We start from the raw sequence: 17,870 nt of genomic DNA, 5'->3' as shown, positions 1-17,870 counted from the left end.
CTAATACAATTGGTCTTTGTTGAAAGGTGACACAATCCAGAGCTTTGCATAGTCACTCTTCAGCAAGATTTTCTTTTTTTACTTCTAGATGTATGTAAGGTTAGGGATATAAGTAAAACAAAAGCCAAAATACATGATTGTGTGAAATAATATATTTTGCTCTTCCATTAAGACTGTGTAGAAATTGTTATGTTTTGGCAGTGCACAATGGCTGTACTGTAGAGGTTTGGAATACTCTGCTAGCCAAATATTGGGTGGATGGAATCAAAAGGTAAACTGAGTTCTGTTCCAAGCTCTGTCATCTTTCTGTCCCTGTCCTTTCTCTTACCCTCGGGTTTGCCTGCTCAGGTCTCTTTATTTAACCTGTCCCAGTTCCAACTCTTCAAGTGGTTAATTCCACTGCTATTGTCACTGTGCAGCAAGCCCTGCTTGCTCTTTGGTCTTGTTCCACTCATCTCAAAGTTCTTGCACATTCAGTTCCAGTCTCTACTGTTCCTAAATCCAGTAAGAAATATCTCTCTTTAAACTGCAGCCCACAAGAGGCAGATGTGACAGAGCAGGTAGGTGAGACAGGCTCTCTTCTATCAGTGTGAGCTCCCAGACTGACCCAGCACAGCTTGTCCCAGGCTCATCCTGTACTGTAGTGAAAGCTCTGCTTGCCCTGGGCTAGGCACAGTCAGGGCACACAGAATTTTCAGGGGAATTCACTGCTACAGTATAAATTCACACTAAACACATGCAAATGGGTGTTTTTTACTTGACAAAATGTGCATGGATTTTCATAAGAAAACTATATGGCCAAATTTGTAAGGCACTGCTGACCCCTGTGTGCCACTTTGAAAATACATTCCTAGCTGTTTCTCTGCATTTGATTTGAAACTGCTTAATATTTCCAAATAGTCAGTTAAAACCCTGAAAATTTGACAACTTTCTGTCAAAAATCAGTTACATGTATCAGGCCATATGAGTTACTCTGGTCTTACTGCTCTTGAATAACATGGGAGGGTATCCATTAACTTCAAGAGAAGCAGAAGCGGCCTCTTGATTATTATTATTTCTATTTCTTAATGCATCTTTGTAATTCTGTTCAGTGTCCCACCTGCACATATTCTCATTGTAGGAAATCTCGTCTCAAGCTTTGAGACAGAAACCTCTTCTGCAAACATTTGAGTGTACACTCTGCTTCTGAGTATATTCCGGAGAGACTGTCCGAAGTCAGAAGCATTACCCTGTACATATGTTGGTGTACATGAGATAAGTAGTTTGCTGTCTTTATTTATAGAGGAAAGATGGCATTAGATACTGCTATCAAGAGGTATGTTTTTTTCCTAGCTGTATGTGGGATTTAGCTTTACACAGTCCATTTACAGAAACGACGGCTGCGTGTCTAATCCCCGTGTACTGCTTTGAAAAATCACCCATCTTGCCCTGCATTTATGTAAGTGAGGTAGATCAAGCAGACACCATATCAAATAACTGTTGGGATACGTTTTTCTTTTTCACTCATTGCTCTTTGCCACCACCCAGTGATTCAATATACAAATAGGAAATCAGAAAGTTAGTGCTAAAGGAACAGAAAGTGAACTTTAAAGAGCGGTAAACCATTACTCTGGCAGTAGTTCAGGTCAGTCTGAACCACTGTATGTCTAAAGAAAATGTTCTTTTAGTATGATGGAAATGTATAAAAGAATTGCTGAGTGGCAGGTAGTTAATAGTGTTTAAAACCAATGTGTCAAGGGAGAACATTATCTCTGCAAGGCCACTCAGAAAGCAAGAAAGAAAGACATGTTCCAATCTCAGTTCCTATCTTCCAATTCCTAGTTCAGGCATCTATAGAAAAGTGGAGTTAGGTAGGAAAACTCACTGATTATTAGCCTCTTGTTTTCAGAGAAAAACACATGAAATATGGAAGGATTTGTAATTATTGAATAGATCGAGATGAATAACACAGTTTCCTCTAATTAGAGTGTTATGATCAAAATCAGTCTAGTGGCGATTCTGTGTTAAACTCTATACATTTTATTTCTGCTATATGTGAACTTTACATCATAAAAAGAATTTCTGTTTGTTGTTCTCAGTGAATGATCAGATTTGATTTTCTTCCAGGAAGAAAACTACACTTTGAGTTGTAATCCAGTTATTTACCATCTTTGTGTTTGGTGCATTGTAATTTATGATGTTTGTAACATAATATTGGACTTGTTTTTCACTGCAAATATTTTCAATAAGAACATAGGTTCATTAGCAACATGATGGATGATTCCTAGTTGCAACAAACAAGCCCTCACCTTCAATCATGAAGAATCATATTATTCCCTCAAACCTCCTAAAAACTAATAAGTCCAGTTAAATGTTTTTGCTATTAAAACAGAATTCAATTTGAATTATCCTGAATAACACATTTAACTTAAAATAATTCCTCAGTCTATCCCAGATCCCTAAGTTATTAGTATTCACATTCAAATTTACATCTCTGTTTCTGTTGTTCTTCATTTGAATAGCCAGATTACTTCTTGTTTATCATCCTAAATGCTTTTTAATACTCCTTTTATCAGACTGATGCCCTCCAGATAATATCTTCATTCTTGTGTACTAAACCCCCATCTTTCTATTAAGCATTCTTCAATTAAATCTATCAAAAATGATCCATATCCAGAGTGATGTTTCCTCCAGTGTATGTTGTACATAAAGATATCATTTCATCAGAGTGTTTATAGAAATAGACTGCATCTGTTTATTTTGAAAGAAGATTAAGTTTTGTACCTAACTGAAGCATCCCAGGTATTGTTCTTCCATGCGACTGTTAGAATCAAGCTTTTGTTACGATCACAGGAGACAGATTTAACATGGGAGTTACCATGCAATGTTTGTGCCTTTCTCTGTGCAAATAACTCACTCTATTTGCAGTGGAATTATTTGCTTCAATTAGAGTTGCAGGATCAGAGCCATCATATTGACCTTTCTACATCCCAGCTACTGAAAAGCTTAGTTCTGTAAAATCAAAACTGCCACCCCAAATTCACTGTTTTGCTCCTTTATCCCTCTCGTGTTGATAGCAAGATGAGCCTGTTTATAAGATTTTCATTTCACAAGAACATGGTGTAATTTGGCACAACTCTTCATAGTTCTCATTTGTGCTGGTTCAGCTGTGTCTCACACATGCCCACTCAACTGATTTTACTCAACTGTGAGTAAAATCCCCAAATGTCAAAAGTCATAGATTTAGTTTTAAATATGAAGGTAATGTAAGGCAAGAATGATAGATGTGGTGAAAAAAAATCCTACAAAATTATACAACTCTAATTTGTATTATTAGTTACTGACATAAATGCAGATTAGGATCTTCCTAAGGCAAGGATGGAATCTGAGTTTTCTGCAGTGCTCTGCTCATGCGATTTAATATTAACTACAAGGGAAAATAATGTTAACGGTACCTCTTGGTACAGCATTGGTCAGCATTGTCTCCTGAAGATGAAAATTCTACTGTGAATAGTAGAAGCAGGATCCTAGTTATATTCTAAGATCCAAGGAGTTTTTTTCCCCCATTGAAATTATCGGAAGCATTTTCACTGATTTCAAATGGAAAGAAGACTGGTGAGTGATTCAAAACCTGATGAAGTAAATAGGAATATTTTTTTTCTTTTCCACAGCATTTTGATTAGACACTTGGAGAGGACTAACTCTGATATCTGAAGCAGTATAAACTTATCAGACTGTATCTGCAAAATGTGCATATTCTGCCTAGAAGTAGAGAGGTTCACTACATACTATTATTTGGTTCTCTCAGGAGGTGAAAGCTATTTTATCTTTTCATCAAATATTGTCTTCTTTCTAAACTGTTTGTTTCACCTCAGACTGTATCCTTAGCCTTAGAAGTCTCAAACAGAAAGCATGGCAGATGTTTCTTTCTCTCTTTCTCTCCAGAAGCAAGAGCTTTTCTTTCTCTCCTCACCTATCCTTTTCTAACCAGCCTTATTATGACACAACCACGGTGGCAAAGCTTTCATTTTGCAGATATTTTTCCATTTAATTTATGCTATTTCTTGTACTAACCCATGTTGGAAGTTGGTTGTGTACACAAGCCTTCTTACACAGTCTCTTCTCTCCTTGAGGAAACTTGAGTTGTTCACAACTACAGGTATGTGTCAGAGAGCAGGGAAAATATATCCATGGAAGCAGGCTAAGGGCATTAGGGATTTCTCAAAAGGGGAAGATAACACCAATCAGCACATAATTAGACAATCACATCTTTTTTCCATTATCCTGAACGATAATTTCAGGCAGAATCTTTTTTTTTTTTACAACTTAAACACTTCTTAATCAGAAAAAGATTAAATTCAATGCCATAGAGAGAACAGTGTCAGATATTTGTATCTATTCAAAATCTGTTTTGTCTTTGTAAATTTTCAATATTAAGTGCACCAGAAGATGATTGCTGCATGTGTTACTTTGACCTGTAAATTATCTGGCCTTCCTCATGCTGAAGGGCTCACACGTACTTGCAAACACAGCTAACTGCTGGTTGTTTCAGAGAAATACATGAGTTAAAGTATACCTGAAAAGGTAAGAAGTTGCTCTGATGGACAGATCAGAGGCTCACAAATTAGCATTTATTTATTCTTGCTGGCACCAATGACTTAGTGCTGCCTGGGGCAAATCTCTTACCTGCTCTATGCCATAGTTCCTACATTTAGAGAGTAATAGTAGCCAAAAGGAATCTCACTAAATGCAATTAATGTTAGTAAAGTGTTTTGAAAACCTCAGGCAAAAGGTGCTATAAACATACAATCTGTCATATTGTACTGTTTCAGGATCATTTGTCCCACTCTGAAATACATCCCACTGACATAAATAATGGCCAGTCTTCGCGAACGAAGATTTGGGGAAAGGTCTTTTACCTTTCCAGCCTGCGCAATGGATTTTTTAGGTGAGACACAGCCTGCGCTGAACTGAGCCCACCCTTTAATCCTAAGGTTCATCTGCCAGGGCCAAGCAAGCTTGGACAATGGCAGTGAGGTCCTCAGGACGTAGGTTTGTTTAGAGTGACCTTCTCATAGATGGATGGCCTCACAGGGCTAATGGGCTCCATCTGCCCGGGGGGACTGGGATTCGAACCTGGGTCGCAGCAGTGAGAGTCCTGCATGCTAACCACTAGGCCACCAGGGGTCCCCAATCCCACTGACATAAAGCGCAGCATAAAGCTACTCAGAAAGAATATATTTAGGAATTAGTGCCAGAAATTACACCGACCCAACATATTCCTTTCCCAAAGCAATTATTATTTCATATATACAGATAAATTCTAAATATCCCTGAAGAAATTTGTAGAGGACACAATACACTTTCTATGCAGAGTATCCTAACTGGTTTAAAGCATTGACTCAGTTTTTGACTCACTAAATTATCCACAGGGCTTAACCAACAACTGGCTCACCTCTGAGATTTCCTATCCAAGTACTCCTCCTTCCCAGTCTTGTTTAGTTGATTATGAGTTTTTATGAGATCACTTCCTTCGATGACACAGCTGCAGGCTGCTTAACTATTCTCAATTTTTACATGTAGGAACAGAACATTTAGTACCTTCTCTGGTTGAAATCATATTTGACTGATTATATTTCATGGTAAGACTTTTTGGCCTGTGGTCCACAGAATTACCAATCAGTACTGATGTTCTGGGGCAGAGCTGTCTCCAGGCTGCCTTTCCTGTCACCTTGTTGCTTGGCTTGAGGCCATGTAGTGATTATGTATTTTCTTGCTCAAGGAGTAAGCACTTATTTCTGTGTTTATTCTAACACTTAGCTTGTGACTGATTTGTCGACTCAGAGCAGTAAAAATAGAATAAATGTGAATATGCCATTGTATTTTTATGCTGCAGTCTCTACTGTATGGGAGATATGATTTGGGCACTGGTGGTATCATGCTGTTATCTGTTTATCTACTTTTGGCCATTTCTCCAAAGTCCCTTTGAAAAGCGCGGGTTTGCTGTAGCACTTCATACATGTATGACATATCAAAGTACACAGAAGGCAAATGCAAAGATTCTAATCTAATAAAGATCTTGAAAACAATTTAAATTCTAGCTTTCTAGCAGAGATAATTGTGAGAGTTTTTATTGGGCTTGTTTCCAATGCGCTTGACCAGTTTTACTATGGACTTTCTGTTTATTACCAGATCTGCTGTTTTCTGCAGATTGATCTGTTCATGAACAAGAGCATTTGCTCAAGGAGACCAATTATTTTAGATTAAAAATGTCACAATCCTGCTTTTACTGGAAGTGCATCCTCTCTCACTTTTCCAGTTCAGTTATTTAGGTTTGCTTTTGCCTTTTGTGGTGAATTCTTCGATATCTCATATCAAATTTGGGATATGTATATTTGATCATTTAGTGGGGGCTTAGATTTCTGGATCTTCTTTGTTAGTTTTATGAAAGAACTTCCATAAATCTTCAACAATAAAAGGTTTATTTGGAATGGACTTGTGCCTCACAAGAATTCTCAGTGCTTAGCAAGATGGAGTCCATGCTTCCCATCAGTGGTTTTTTTTTGGTTTTGGAAAATTTTCAGATGCGTTCAGTCTCTTTCCTCTGTTTTTTTCTGGTGATATGCACAAATTGGAAGGAACGAAACCTGGCTTTTGAGCAGGAATAGTGAAAAAACTTATCCTTGCTTTGAAGGACAACCTGAGAAAATAACGCTTTGAATACTTCTCCATAATTTTTTACATTTAAAAATTAGAACTGTAACTGTAAAGTTTTGCCTGGTATGTGCTCAGTCTCAAAGCCTTGTATAGTGTCATACATCAGAAAACTCACATAGTTCCATCCAGCAGCCTCTAATAATACCCTTAAACTAGAAATGAATCACATTAGGGAAATAAAGCGATCAAGAGGGTAGCAGAGAGCCTCCTAGGCAAGGTGAACCTCTCATCTGATATATTATTGCAGTTCAATTGTTCCCACATTTCAGAGCTGTGGGAGAGATCTTATATCAAATGTGGACTATGTGTTTTCAGAAGAGGCACTTAGCTTTCTTCTTGACTTCTTGTCTAACCTCCTTAAATCAAAGGATCATTATTGTTTGTCATTTTGTCATTGCATGGCTGTCCTTTTTCAATTCATGTAATGACAAACTGTTCTGGGCCTCAGATTTTATTGCACTGCTTAAAGGTGGTTCATACTGGAAGTTTATCTCATACAGTAACAGATATTCCATAGGTTATTTATTATGTCAGAAACTCTCTGTAAAGTTCAGGAGCATTCAAACTTTTTAAAGGGATTACGTGGTAGGATGCAAAAGGCATTCGGTGAGCATCTGATTCTCCTGTTCTCTTGTGGTATTGCATCAATATTATAAGAGACCTAGAGCATAGTTGGATAAGAAACAGTCTGCATTAAAAAGAATCCTGGCACTCACAGGTTGTTAAAATTAGTCATATTTTCCAAACTTAGGTTTCAGGAATAATTAAGAGTCTTGTCCATAATCCCTGTTTAGCTTCTCCCCTCAATTTAGTCTCCCTAAGTAGCACAGACTTCGCCAACAAAGGAGAGGTTTCCTATGGGAAAACCAAACTCTTACTGAAACTTTCTCATACAGTTGCGTAGGTTAACCATTGCTCATAGCTCAGTGACTTCAGATTTTCTTGCATTAACTTCTGACATTCACACGTCAAGGGCTTTAACTCAGTGTGTATGTCAGCAGATAAACTGAACATTTAACACTAGGGAAGGTTACATTTTCCTTAACAAGGGCCATTAGTTTGCTGGGACTGCCCATATTTGACAGCATTAGAAGAGCATCAGCCCTACCAAGGGCACTGCTGTTCGTTATTCCTGTTTTCAACTTACTTCAAAATGATTGTACTTTTTGTACACAACAAACATTTTCTTTCCAGAATACATTAATCATTATTAATTTTGTATCTCTATAGACTCTTAAGATGACAGAAGAAAAATTTGTATTGGATACACTAGCAGGATGCACAGAATATAAATCCTTATTGGATGTTGTAGTCAATGCCTTTTATGCTGAGGATGGGAGATACTGCCTGATTCCTGAGCGTAATCTCTACATAGGTGAGTTGTTTTTACAACACCAAATGTGTTTACCACAAAACTTTAAAAAATAGCATTTTACTAGTGCAGATCTTAGTATTATATTACATTCGGAGCATTGTCATTGTGCCTAGTGCAGTATGAAATACAGGACATTTTCCAATGTCCTTACAATGTGAAGTCTAAAACTTGAAATTGTTATTTAGTCTGGATTCCTACGGGTGTTAACTGGAATTTTACCTAAGAAAGTCAGGTAAGATGCAGGTGGAAAAAGCATCACTGGCTGGAAGAAGCATCTTAGACATTTAACCATCCCTTTAAAAAATGTTCTTCGCTGATTTCCCTTTATTCTCTTCCATGCAACCTATTACCTCTGCCATTCAGACACAAAACTCTGTAACAAAGCTCTATCTGCTGAGGAACAGCACATCTCACCATAGGCAGATAGGATTGTTTCTGTCCATACATGGGTATCTTCATTACTGACTGTCACAATGACATAAACAGGCTTCTGTCTGTCTCCATGAGTGAAGTCAGCTGGTTTCCTTGTGTTAGTTACTTGGTTAAAATCAGTTCCAATACAGCTACATCTGATACTATGAGCTAGTTAATTAGGATAGTTACTACTCCAAAAGTTATTTCAGACATTGGGAAGTGCATTAAAATTTAATTTAAAAATATTTTTATATTATGCATTTAATACACACATTCTGAAGTTGATTTATTAAGTCCCTAAATAAGCTGGAATCACAAATCACACTGGCATTGGTTCTCTAAGTCAGATATGTTCAGATGCTTTGTGGGTATATTGGAATGTCAATTCAAAGTGGTTGAAAAATACAGTAAACATATAGATATATCTACATTTTATGTTTTAAAAGCTACAAATTTTTTATGGCAGTTGTGGTTGCTTCTGTCACAATCTGGAAAAGTACAGAAGTCTAAATCAAATAACAAACAGAAGGAAACCTAAACTGTCAAGGAAAAAATTATTAGTGTATTGAGTTTATTCTAAATGGCAATGTTTCATTGTCTCCATTTCTCCAGGGCCATGTTTTTCATTGTCTGGGGCACATAAATTATATCTTTAAGCTGAGTGTTGCTATAATTGGATTGTCAGGACTGGTCCACTCAAAAGCCTCCATTAATCATAGGCAGAGGGGAGGCCCCAGAAAATTTTCCTTTATCAACAAGTTGAGAGTTTAAGGTCATTGGCTTACATTTTTTTAAGCTGCTTGTGATTCCCTTTGCCAAGCTGCATTGACACTTAAATGATCAAAGCTGCTTATAAAGGCTGTTGCTATGTGTGAGCAGATTTGAATTTAATAAAGCTTGTAGGAGATAAATGTATATTCTGCTAAGACTGCTTAAATATGTTGCTATACTAAAGCACATGAGGTTGAAGCCTGACAATACACTCAGCTGGCTGCAGCACACTGGTCAGAATTTACTGATTTTACCATTACTGTTTGGTGGCAGCTAAAACACTGCAGGACAAGTGAAGCCTGAGTGAACAAATGCAGGCTGATACAGAAGCCCATGAACTTTACAGGTCTGCAAAAATTTCACAGTACTGACTGTGCCTCTTTCTGTATCATAGAACAGAATCATAAGTCATTTAGGTTAGAAAAGAACTCAAAGATCATCATACTGTGAACTTGTCAGAGAGGGGTGCAAGAATGAGGTTTGGAATTTCCCAATTTAAAAACCTGATTTTATTTCCAAGAACAAAAACAAATATTATAACATTTTAGGCAAAGTGGTCACTTGGGAAAAACAGTACAATAAATACGAAATTTTATGTTTAAAATTTTTGTTATGTATAATGTTGTTAAGTATAATAAACTGACAATTTGGAACGGAAGAATAAGAGCCATCCTCCCTGAAAACATGAAAATAGAGTATGTTGAAAAAATCACTATCAAAACTGTTAAAATTAAAGTGACGGTCTACATCCCAGAGTATGCTGAGTATAGGTTTATTAGAATTGCCTACTGCATTTTAAATGTATGTATCTTTTGATAGTTATCTGTTATCTGGCTACTTTTCAACTAGAAGAGCTTGGTCTTCAGCACTTCAGCAGAATTGTGAAGTCCTTGGACACTGCAAAAATGCAAAAGGTAACGAAAGTACAAAACATTTAAAAAAATAATTATCTCTTCATTGTGTTTGAGTAATCAGATGACTTTTCTCAATTTTGAGAATAACTTAAATTGAGAAATTAGTGTTATTTGCTGTTAAAATTCAGAAATTAAATTAGTATTTTGTTATCACAAACCCCTTAAATTTCTATACTTACGGGGTGATTCTCATATTCAGTCAAAGATCAATTTAAAATATACTTTATATAACCTGAGAAGGTAGAATAATCACACGATTTACATTTCATGTGATTTGCAATTGTCCCTCCAACTTACACACTTACTATTGCCTCTGCTCACATTCCTTCCTTGACTGTAGGCTGGAGAAGTTTTTTCCATACACAATGAATCTGAATTGAAACTGCAGTTCCTGCTGATTAGTGTTCTTTTTCCCCCTGAACAACCCACTACCACTTTCATTGTCAAGCCTATTGTGCTTCCATCACTTTTTCTCCTTTCCAAAAAACAATGGCTTACTTGGAGCTATTAATGTACCAATTGCCCCAGTACAACATGTAATTGTCAAAACAACTGCTGCCAAACAGAAAGTGGGACAACAAAGTTCTGCCTGCCTTTCCTTCTCTGGAGTCACGAATTTGGGGTTCACTCCACTATTTGTTTGCTGATTTTCATGAAATCTGTAGCAATATAAATATCTTTTGCTTCTCTTTCAAAATGGTTGAAAGTGCTAATTATCTTAAAAGCTATGTTGTAAAGAGGGGCAGAGGGATAAACTGAGTGGCAATGCTTTCTCATAAGCCCTGTTTTCCCAGGAAAATGGGCTAAAAATTAAATTACTGGTGACACAGCATCTGTAACCTTTGATCATCCAGATGTTTCAAAGCATAGTCTGAACACGCTGTTTGAATAACAAATATGGATTTAAAGAGACAGGCAAATTTTAGTAATTAGTCAAAAGGCTAAGGTTTATCCTTGTAGTGATTACTCTGAATGTTCATGTGGATGCCAGTGTCTCTTTAACGAGTACAGTTGCTTTGCAATATGTAGGGAGAGAGCAGTTTAGGTTGTCTGGTTTTAGACGGACTTACTGTGGAATGGTTTTTATTAATTCCATTCAGAGACAAAAAATTATATATTTCATTAACTATCAGAAAGAACAGAGAAGTGGCTCGAAGAATTATCATAATCTGGTAGACAGACAAATCACTCTGTCTAAAATGCTCTCCCAGCCCCTTCTTTGGTAAACATCTTAGACACGAGCCACTGGATTGGATGCATCTTGAGCTCGTTCAGCTAGCAACACAATTTTCCCACTTCTGCCAGTTATCCCTTGTTGATTCCATTCACCTAGCTTTATATGGCTTAAGCATCAGTGTCCTGATGTTCCAGCTTAGATAATTTCTCTTTCCTTGTCTAGAATAACTGTTCTGATAGGAAAGTGCTGCGTTTTCCAATGGTATGCACCTGCTTTTTCTTCCTTTAGATGTAACTTTGCTTAAGTATCTTATCAGATCTTCATCACCATGGTATCTAGTTTTTCTTCTCTTGCATTAGAAGAGGTTCTTTGTCTCCAAAGTGATGGTAGATGATATTAATGCACCTGCAGCAGAGGATTTAGAAGCAGCATTTGGTCCCCCCAGCAACAGAGACAAAAACAGCAGAAGGCAGATCTGCAGCCTTAGCAACAAAAGTTATCAGAAATCTGGGATTCTCCTTCAGGATGCTGACCTGTAGATTTTGCCTGATGACTATTGTGTCTGCATTCAGTTAGGATACTAAAAAAATTTTCACACATACTTACCTAGGATAGATTTACTGTAATTAAAAAATAAATTCAGCACATCACAGGCTGAATGGAATTTTCTTAATCACACAGATGAACCTTACTCACAGGAGTAGTCTTCAGGTGAATGCGATCAACTGTGTGAGATTTAAGACCTTTCTCTTACAAGACTGTGTGATGGAATCCATTCAACACAAAGTCACAGTGTTTCCCTATGTCTGATGCAAGTTCAAATATGTTCATTTAGGCAGAATATCCAGACAGAATAGTAATGCTACCTCACTTACACGTGTTCATCTGCTTGAACAGAAAATCACAAGCTCTTATTTTGTAATATTAAAAATACATGCAAAAATTCTTTATGGTTGTATAATTACAGAACCCTAGGATAAAATCCAATTTTCTAACTTCAGTGTGATTATCCTTCTAAGAAAGTAGCCATGCATTGCTAGCTCAAGCCTATTTTTGTGTTCTATTACTCATACATGTTGTTGTTCTATATTTATTTTAAAATTTAAGGATTTGTGTATTAGAGAAAATATGCTATTGAAATAAAAATTCAATATGAAGCTGAAAATAGCTTTATAACTTCTTAATTGCCTTGTAAAATATGCAAAATACATAGTGTTTTCCTTCTAGCATTTAAGAACCTGTTTTGTTCTGTTTCATGTTCTGATTGCTTCTAACAGCTGTTCTAATGAACTTCTGAGATCTTCAAAGGAATATCACTATAAGAATTGGGCATTGTATTAGCTATTATAATGGGGTAGGAATAGTAGGACAAGATCAGCCTTATGGTGTATGGGAGGTAAAACCAGCCCTGGTTGGGTCAGTAACAGTGTTCTCTGGTAGTGGCTGATCTATATAGGGAAACAGAACCTGCTGTTTCTTGCAGTTATTTCCTTAAATCAAGAGTCAAAAGCTTATATTGTGAATATAAGCATTTCAGCTCTGCAAATGCTTACATGGATGTAAAGATATTACCAAATGAGGAAACTTCCCACTTTTTATTTGTTTTTCAGAAATCTGTACAATCCCACTGTGTAAAAATGCATTAAGAATATTAGCAGGGTATGTTCAAATTCTCAAAAGCAAGGTATTAATTCAGCCCACCTGAAAAATGCATTAAAACCAGTCTTTAATTATACACACTTGTCTTACTACAGCCAGAGTACATTAAAGTAGTAAAAATGGGTACAGTTCATTTCATAATTCCCTGTGGTGTAATTCCACCACTTCTAAAAGGGAAATGAAACTTGGTTACCATGCTCTGTGAGTAGTGAAACTTTTGGAACATTCAAGATAGAAGAGCAAGCAGAATAATGCTGTTACCAAAATGACTGTCCAGTGGCTTCTCTCAAGAGACAGATGCTGAGAGAATCCAAACAGAAATCTGGGATGCCCCATTTTGCTGCTATAAAAGCAACGGCCACTGATACTTGGTTTGCCACCTGTGTCACATGTGGCCAAAGACCAAACAGAAATATAAGGAATTTGTTCTAGCAATTCAGTTCACAAAACACAGACGTTTCTGCTGTTAAAAAAAAAAAAGAAATGTGCTGTGGCTTTGTGGCTCTTATTCTGCCAACATTCGCCATCTGTGATAGGGATTATCAAAACTAAGACTGTGGACTTTTGGTTCAGACACACTTTGGTCAGAAGGGATGTCCAGTCATCCTGGATTGCCATTTGCAATCCCTGCAGTGCCTCAATGACCGTTCCAGGGCTGCATTCCAAGTATTCTCTAGTATGATGCATATTGTGGCATATACTTATTGTAGCATTGCTTTGGGGACTGTGACTAAAACAGTACAAAAATGTACATCACAGTATTGATATCTGATAACACAGCTAACCATTCTCTGTACCTCAGGAGTACATCAGATATGTGTCAATCACATGATTATGCATTTGTCTTAGTACAGGGAGAAATGTTAATAACTAGTACAGGACTGGTGTTGCAGTAGGAGGCCTCAAAGAGGTAACAGCCAGCTGTTAAATACAACAGATAGAAATCACTGTGAGCCTTTTTTATTGTTTCATCTCTTCATCTTGAAGTGGCAGTTGAGTTGTACTTTGTAAAAGATAGTTACAGCACATATTTAGGAGACGGAGAGTCAGGGAGAGCTGAAACAACAATTCAGAGATGTAGTCTCACATGCCACTGAAGTAGAAAATTGAATGAAGCTTCTTAGGGTGGGCTAATTATAAAGAGGAATACTGAGGGGGAAACAGAGCAGGAGTCTAACTTAGTGGAAGCTAGTGAAAGAAAACTGGAGGATTTACAAATCACCACCTGCAGTATTTCTACATCAGCTTCTTCTGTGAGCTCTTTGAATACCTAGAAATTTGAAACCAGCTTCAAATCTCAGGGTCTGCTTCATTTTAAGTGTATCAGCTCATGATCAATTCATTCCTGTTATACACTTGTTTAGATGGGTTTAAAACTATGGTTCTTATAAACTTTGTGTGTAGTCAGGGCCTTCCGTAAGGTGGGAAGTGTTCTGGGACAGGGGACCTGTTCACTGGGTCTGTAATCACACATAACTGCTGGGACAACTGGATGTAAAATTTTGTTACAATGACTGGTAGAAATAATATCTATAAATTGCCTCTGTTCTGGTGGAGGGTATGAACTCTGTCTAGACTTCTGACATTTTATTTATGCATTGCATAAGTACAAATTACTATGTTAGGGGACAAATTTAATCCAATATGCAAGAGCTACGGAGGAAGATCCTCCATAAGGACAATGAATGACTTGGACAAAGACCGATGGGATGAAATGCATCCCTTACCATATACTTTCCAAACTCCATAGAATCTGGCAGCACCAAAAAACCCAACTTCTTGACAATTCAGCACTTTAGTTTATAGTCATGCTTTTAGGGATGAAAGATCTTTTTTTGGGTGGTGTGCTGATAAGCCAGCATCTGCAGTTTTGGGGAGAAGCAGTAGTTTCTAGGCAAGAATGGGAATCCAAGGGGGAATCCAATTCTAGTCCTGCAGCACTGATTAGTCTTTTGACTACCAAAAGCACAATAGATGAAAATAAGGCTAAATTTACAAGTTAATTCCTTGGAAATGGTCATATCAAGACTATAGATTTCAAGTAGAAGGCTTTCTACACCTTTTGCACATCTGCAGCAAACACCTTGAGTCAAATCTGAGTGGTTTGTAGCTGAATTATTCACAAAGCTCTGAGGCACCTTGTGCCTGGAACCGCATTTGAATTAAGAAGCTCCTTGGTAGTCTTGCAGAACTAAAAACTCAATACAAAGGGCTTTATGGCTCTGTAGAAACCAACTCAGGATGGGGCTGATGCCGAGTCTAAACTAAGCTCTGCAAGTCTCTATTGGAAGCTCCTCAGAATGACTGCACACTGCTTCCCAGTATGTCTCGTGATATCAATATTATTTAGTGTGCTTTTTTCTCTTACTGTGACTATTTCAGCATGATGCTTGTACTTTCATTTCCAGGAATTTTAATGAAAGAGCTAATGTTCAAATTTGGAATTTATGTTGCTGTAAGTGATACAGGCTGAATCTGAGTGCCATTTTTCAAGAGTGTTTTAAAAGGCCAATTGAATAGTTCAAGATTTAAAGAAATGCTTTTGACCTTCTGGTGAACTGCAGTGGCAAACAAAAGTTCAAATGTTAGTTGCTATTCCTCCGGCATGTAGAACCATACAATGTATAAGTGTGCCAAATTTCAGTCTTCTAGTTTAATGAGAATGTGACAAATAATTATATTTCAATAAAAGAAGAAAATATATTGTATAACATTTACTATAGTTTTCAGCAATTCTCCCTGCCCAGTTCCCAGGGAGATGAAAAGAATTTAAGTAATTCAGGTGCAGTGCCAGTCCTGACATGTTTCTGGGCTCCATGGATCATCTAGTAATAAGTAATCAGAACTTGACTCTGGGTATATTAAACTCTGAAACTCTATTGTAAAATTATACTAAAATCAGAGTATTCCAGTAGTAATTAATTTTGAATAAAAACTTTTTTCACAATGTTTGAAGCAAATTAAAGATGAACAGACACATCTGTATGTTGTAGCCTCTAGATGATTTTTTTGCCACTAAAATATTTTAGTATCTATTAGTGTTTCACAAAATAGGGCTGAAAGACATGGGAGTGTCCACCAACTAAGAAGAACCTAAAAATACTGAGCACCTATGATTACAATTTCAAAGTAAAATACAAGCTAGCTCTTCAGCAGTGTTTGTAATAGAAACAGCTATCTTTTTGTGGTCTTAAGTACACCATATCTTCAGTATTTATAGTTAAAATAAACCACTTATTATTAGTTTCTTAGATTCTTCTTCAATAAATTGCATTTGAACACATGGATAAAAGATGAATGGAGTCACTTCTACGATTCACTGTATGTAAAAGAGAATTTGATTGATCCACTGCTAAGGTAAGTAGAACTTAGTAGTCTCTGGCCAGCTCAAAGTTTAAAAGCTGGGGAAGGCTTACCCTGAAATCTGAGTTTTCTGTTAAAGTGTTTCTCCTGTTGAAGTTTCTCAGAACCCTTCTTGTCTTCATGAGACTTTAGTAATCCTTTTTACTTACCCAGAGGCAAGGTTCTGTCATGGAAATGTTCTTTCACAGCTGTTGCACATGTACTCCCTGGTGCCCCTGAATATATCAAACATCATAATCTGAAAGAAAAAAATAGAAGGTTCAAATTATCTTACCGAGTTAGAGTCATGCTTCATAAGTCACTTCAACATCTGTGACATTAGGCATTTGAAAAAATGATTTTTGACTTCTCTGAGTTTGGCTTTATGCACAGACTTGTTTATGCCGATGGTCGTAAAATCCCTTCTGAGCAAATCAGATAAGCATGTAAACAAGTCTTTTAAAATTAATATTTATTTACACAGTTGCAGCATCATTTAACTGCTTAAATGCTCTGAGGTGCCAGGTGCATCTACACACTGGTTAGGTGGTGATAGAGTAGCAACAGTACCCTTGCCAGACTGGAGCATTTCCATGTTCCATGGACAAACACCAGCTCTGCAGCCTACTGGGTCACTTTCTCACTGTTTTTATCCAGAACAGTATAGATTAACCCAGATGATGGCAGACACTGTTAGACAAAAACATGCTACAAACCATGTCAGCTGAAAAAGAGTTTGCATCTGGTTCTGTCATATCAGAGTCACTAGAATTAATCCTTTCATACTGTGTAGTTTATGAGCACTCCAGCAAACGTATAGCATAGATTTGGCTTGCACTACTCTGAATTTTACTGAGTTCTACAGGAACCGCAGAGATGGATATATTTGAAGTCAGAATTTGACTCAAAATACTCCAGTGTAGTGAATCTAATTATAACATATGCTTACAATACTGTAAAGATACAGATAGAGAGGTAGAGGTAGAGCTACACATCCATATTCACACCGTTTTTATATGTACACATGCATGCAGGCAGATGCTTAGGCCATTGCTTGTTTCATTAGCACTCAGCTTATTGGAGCTGTCCTTCACACTCAGTTACACTCAGTGGAATGAATCGTGTTTTGCCTGGAAGTGGTAAATGTAAGTTATACAAGAATGTTAAAGACCAGATTTGGTTCCTGCGTTTGAAACTTCCTTCAGGGGGCTGAGGATGCATTGATGAGTTTAGTCAGTTCAGTAGTGGAAATTCTTTTAAATATGTCTTTGTGTTCCTCTTTCTAATGTCAATTATGTTAATATAAAGAGTCCTATTTATCTTAGTGGAGCTTCATCACTTGCACAAGTTACTTGCAAGCCTCCTCCTGTAATGACAGTACACTGTTTGTGTTTTACCTTTAATATGCCCCTTCCTGTCATTCCTTGGAAGAATTTTGAACCTCCATACAAGTCCAAATGCAAACACAGAGAAAAAATAATCTTGGCTGCCCCCAGGGTTCACTGAGGGTTCATTTGCTAAC

General features: G+C 37.1%; 1 protein-coding gene across 6 annotated transcripts in view; it reads left to right on the top strand.

Annotated features, from left to right (window-relative positions):
- The window catches only part of CFAP99 (cilia and flagella associated protein 99), a 58,304-nt gene that overhangs the window by 6,677 nt on the left and 33,757 nt on the right, over window positions 1-17,870 (top strand). For 5 of the 6 annotated variants that reach the window (XM_027699915.1, XM_027699917.1, XM_027699920.1 and 2 more), the window contains 3 exons: window positions 7,927-8,071; window positions 10,076-10,170; window positions 16,251-16,363. In XM_027699915.1, the coding sequence (XP_027555716.1) occupies window positions 7,927-8,071; window positions 10,076-10,170; window positions 16,251-16,363 (353 nt within the window). The remainder of the gene's footprint in view (window positions 1-7,926; window positions 8,072-10,075; window positions 10,171-16,250; window positions 16,364-17,870) is intronic. The other variant, XM_027699918.1, reaches the window with a different exon arrangement.

The sequence above is a fragment of the Neopelma chrysocephalum genome, unplaced genomic scaffold, assembly GCF_003984885.1.
Source record: "Neopelma chrysocephalum unplaced genomic scaffold, ASM398488v2 Primary Assembly neopelma1_142, whole genome shotgun sequence".
Taxonomy (NCBI): Eukaryota; Metazoa; Chordata; class Aves; order Passeriformes; family Pipridae; genus Neopelma; species Neopelma chrysocephalum.
The sequence above is the reverse complement of the archived record's forward strand: the minus strand, read 5'-3'. Positions and strand labels throughout refer to the sequence as shown.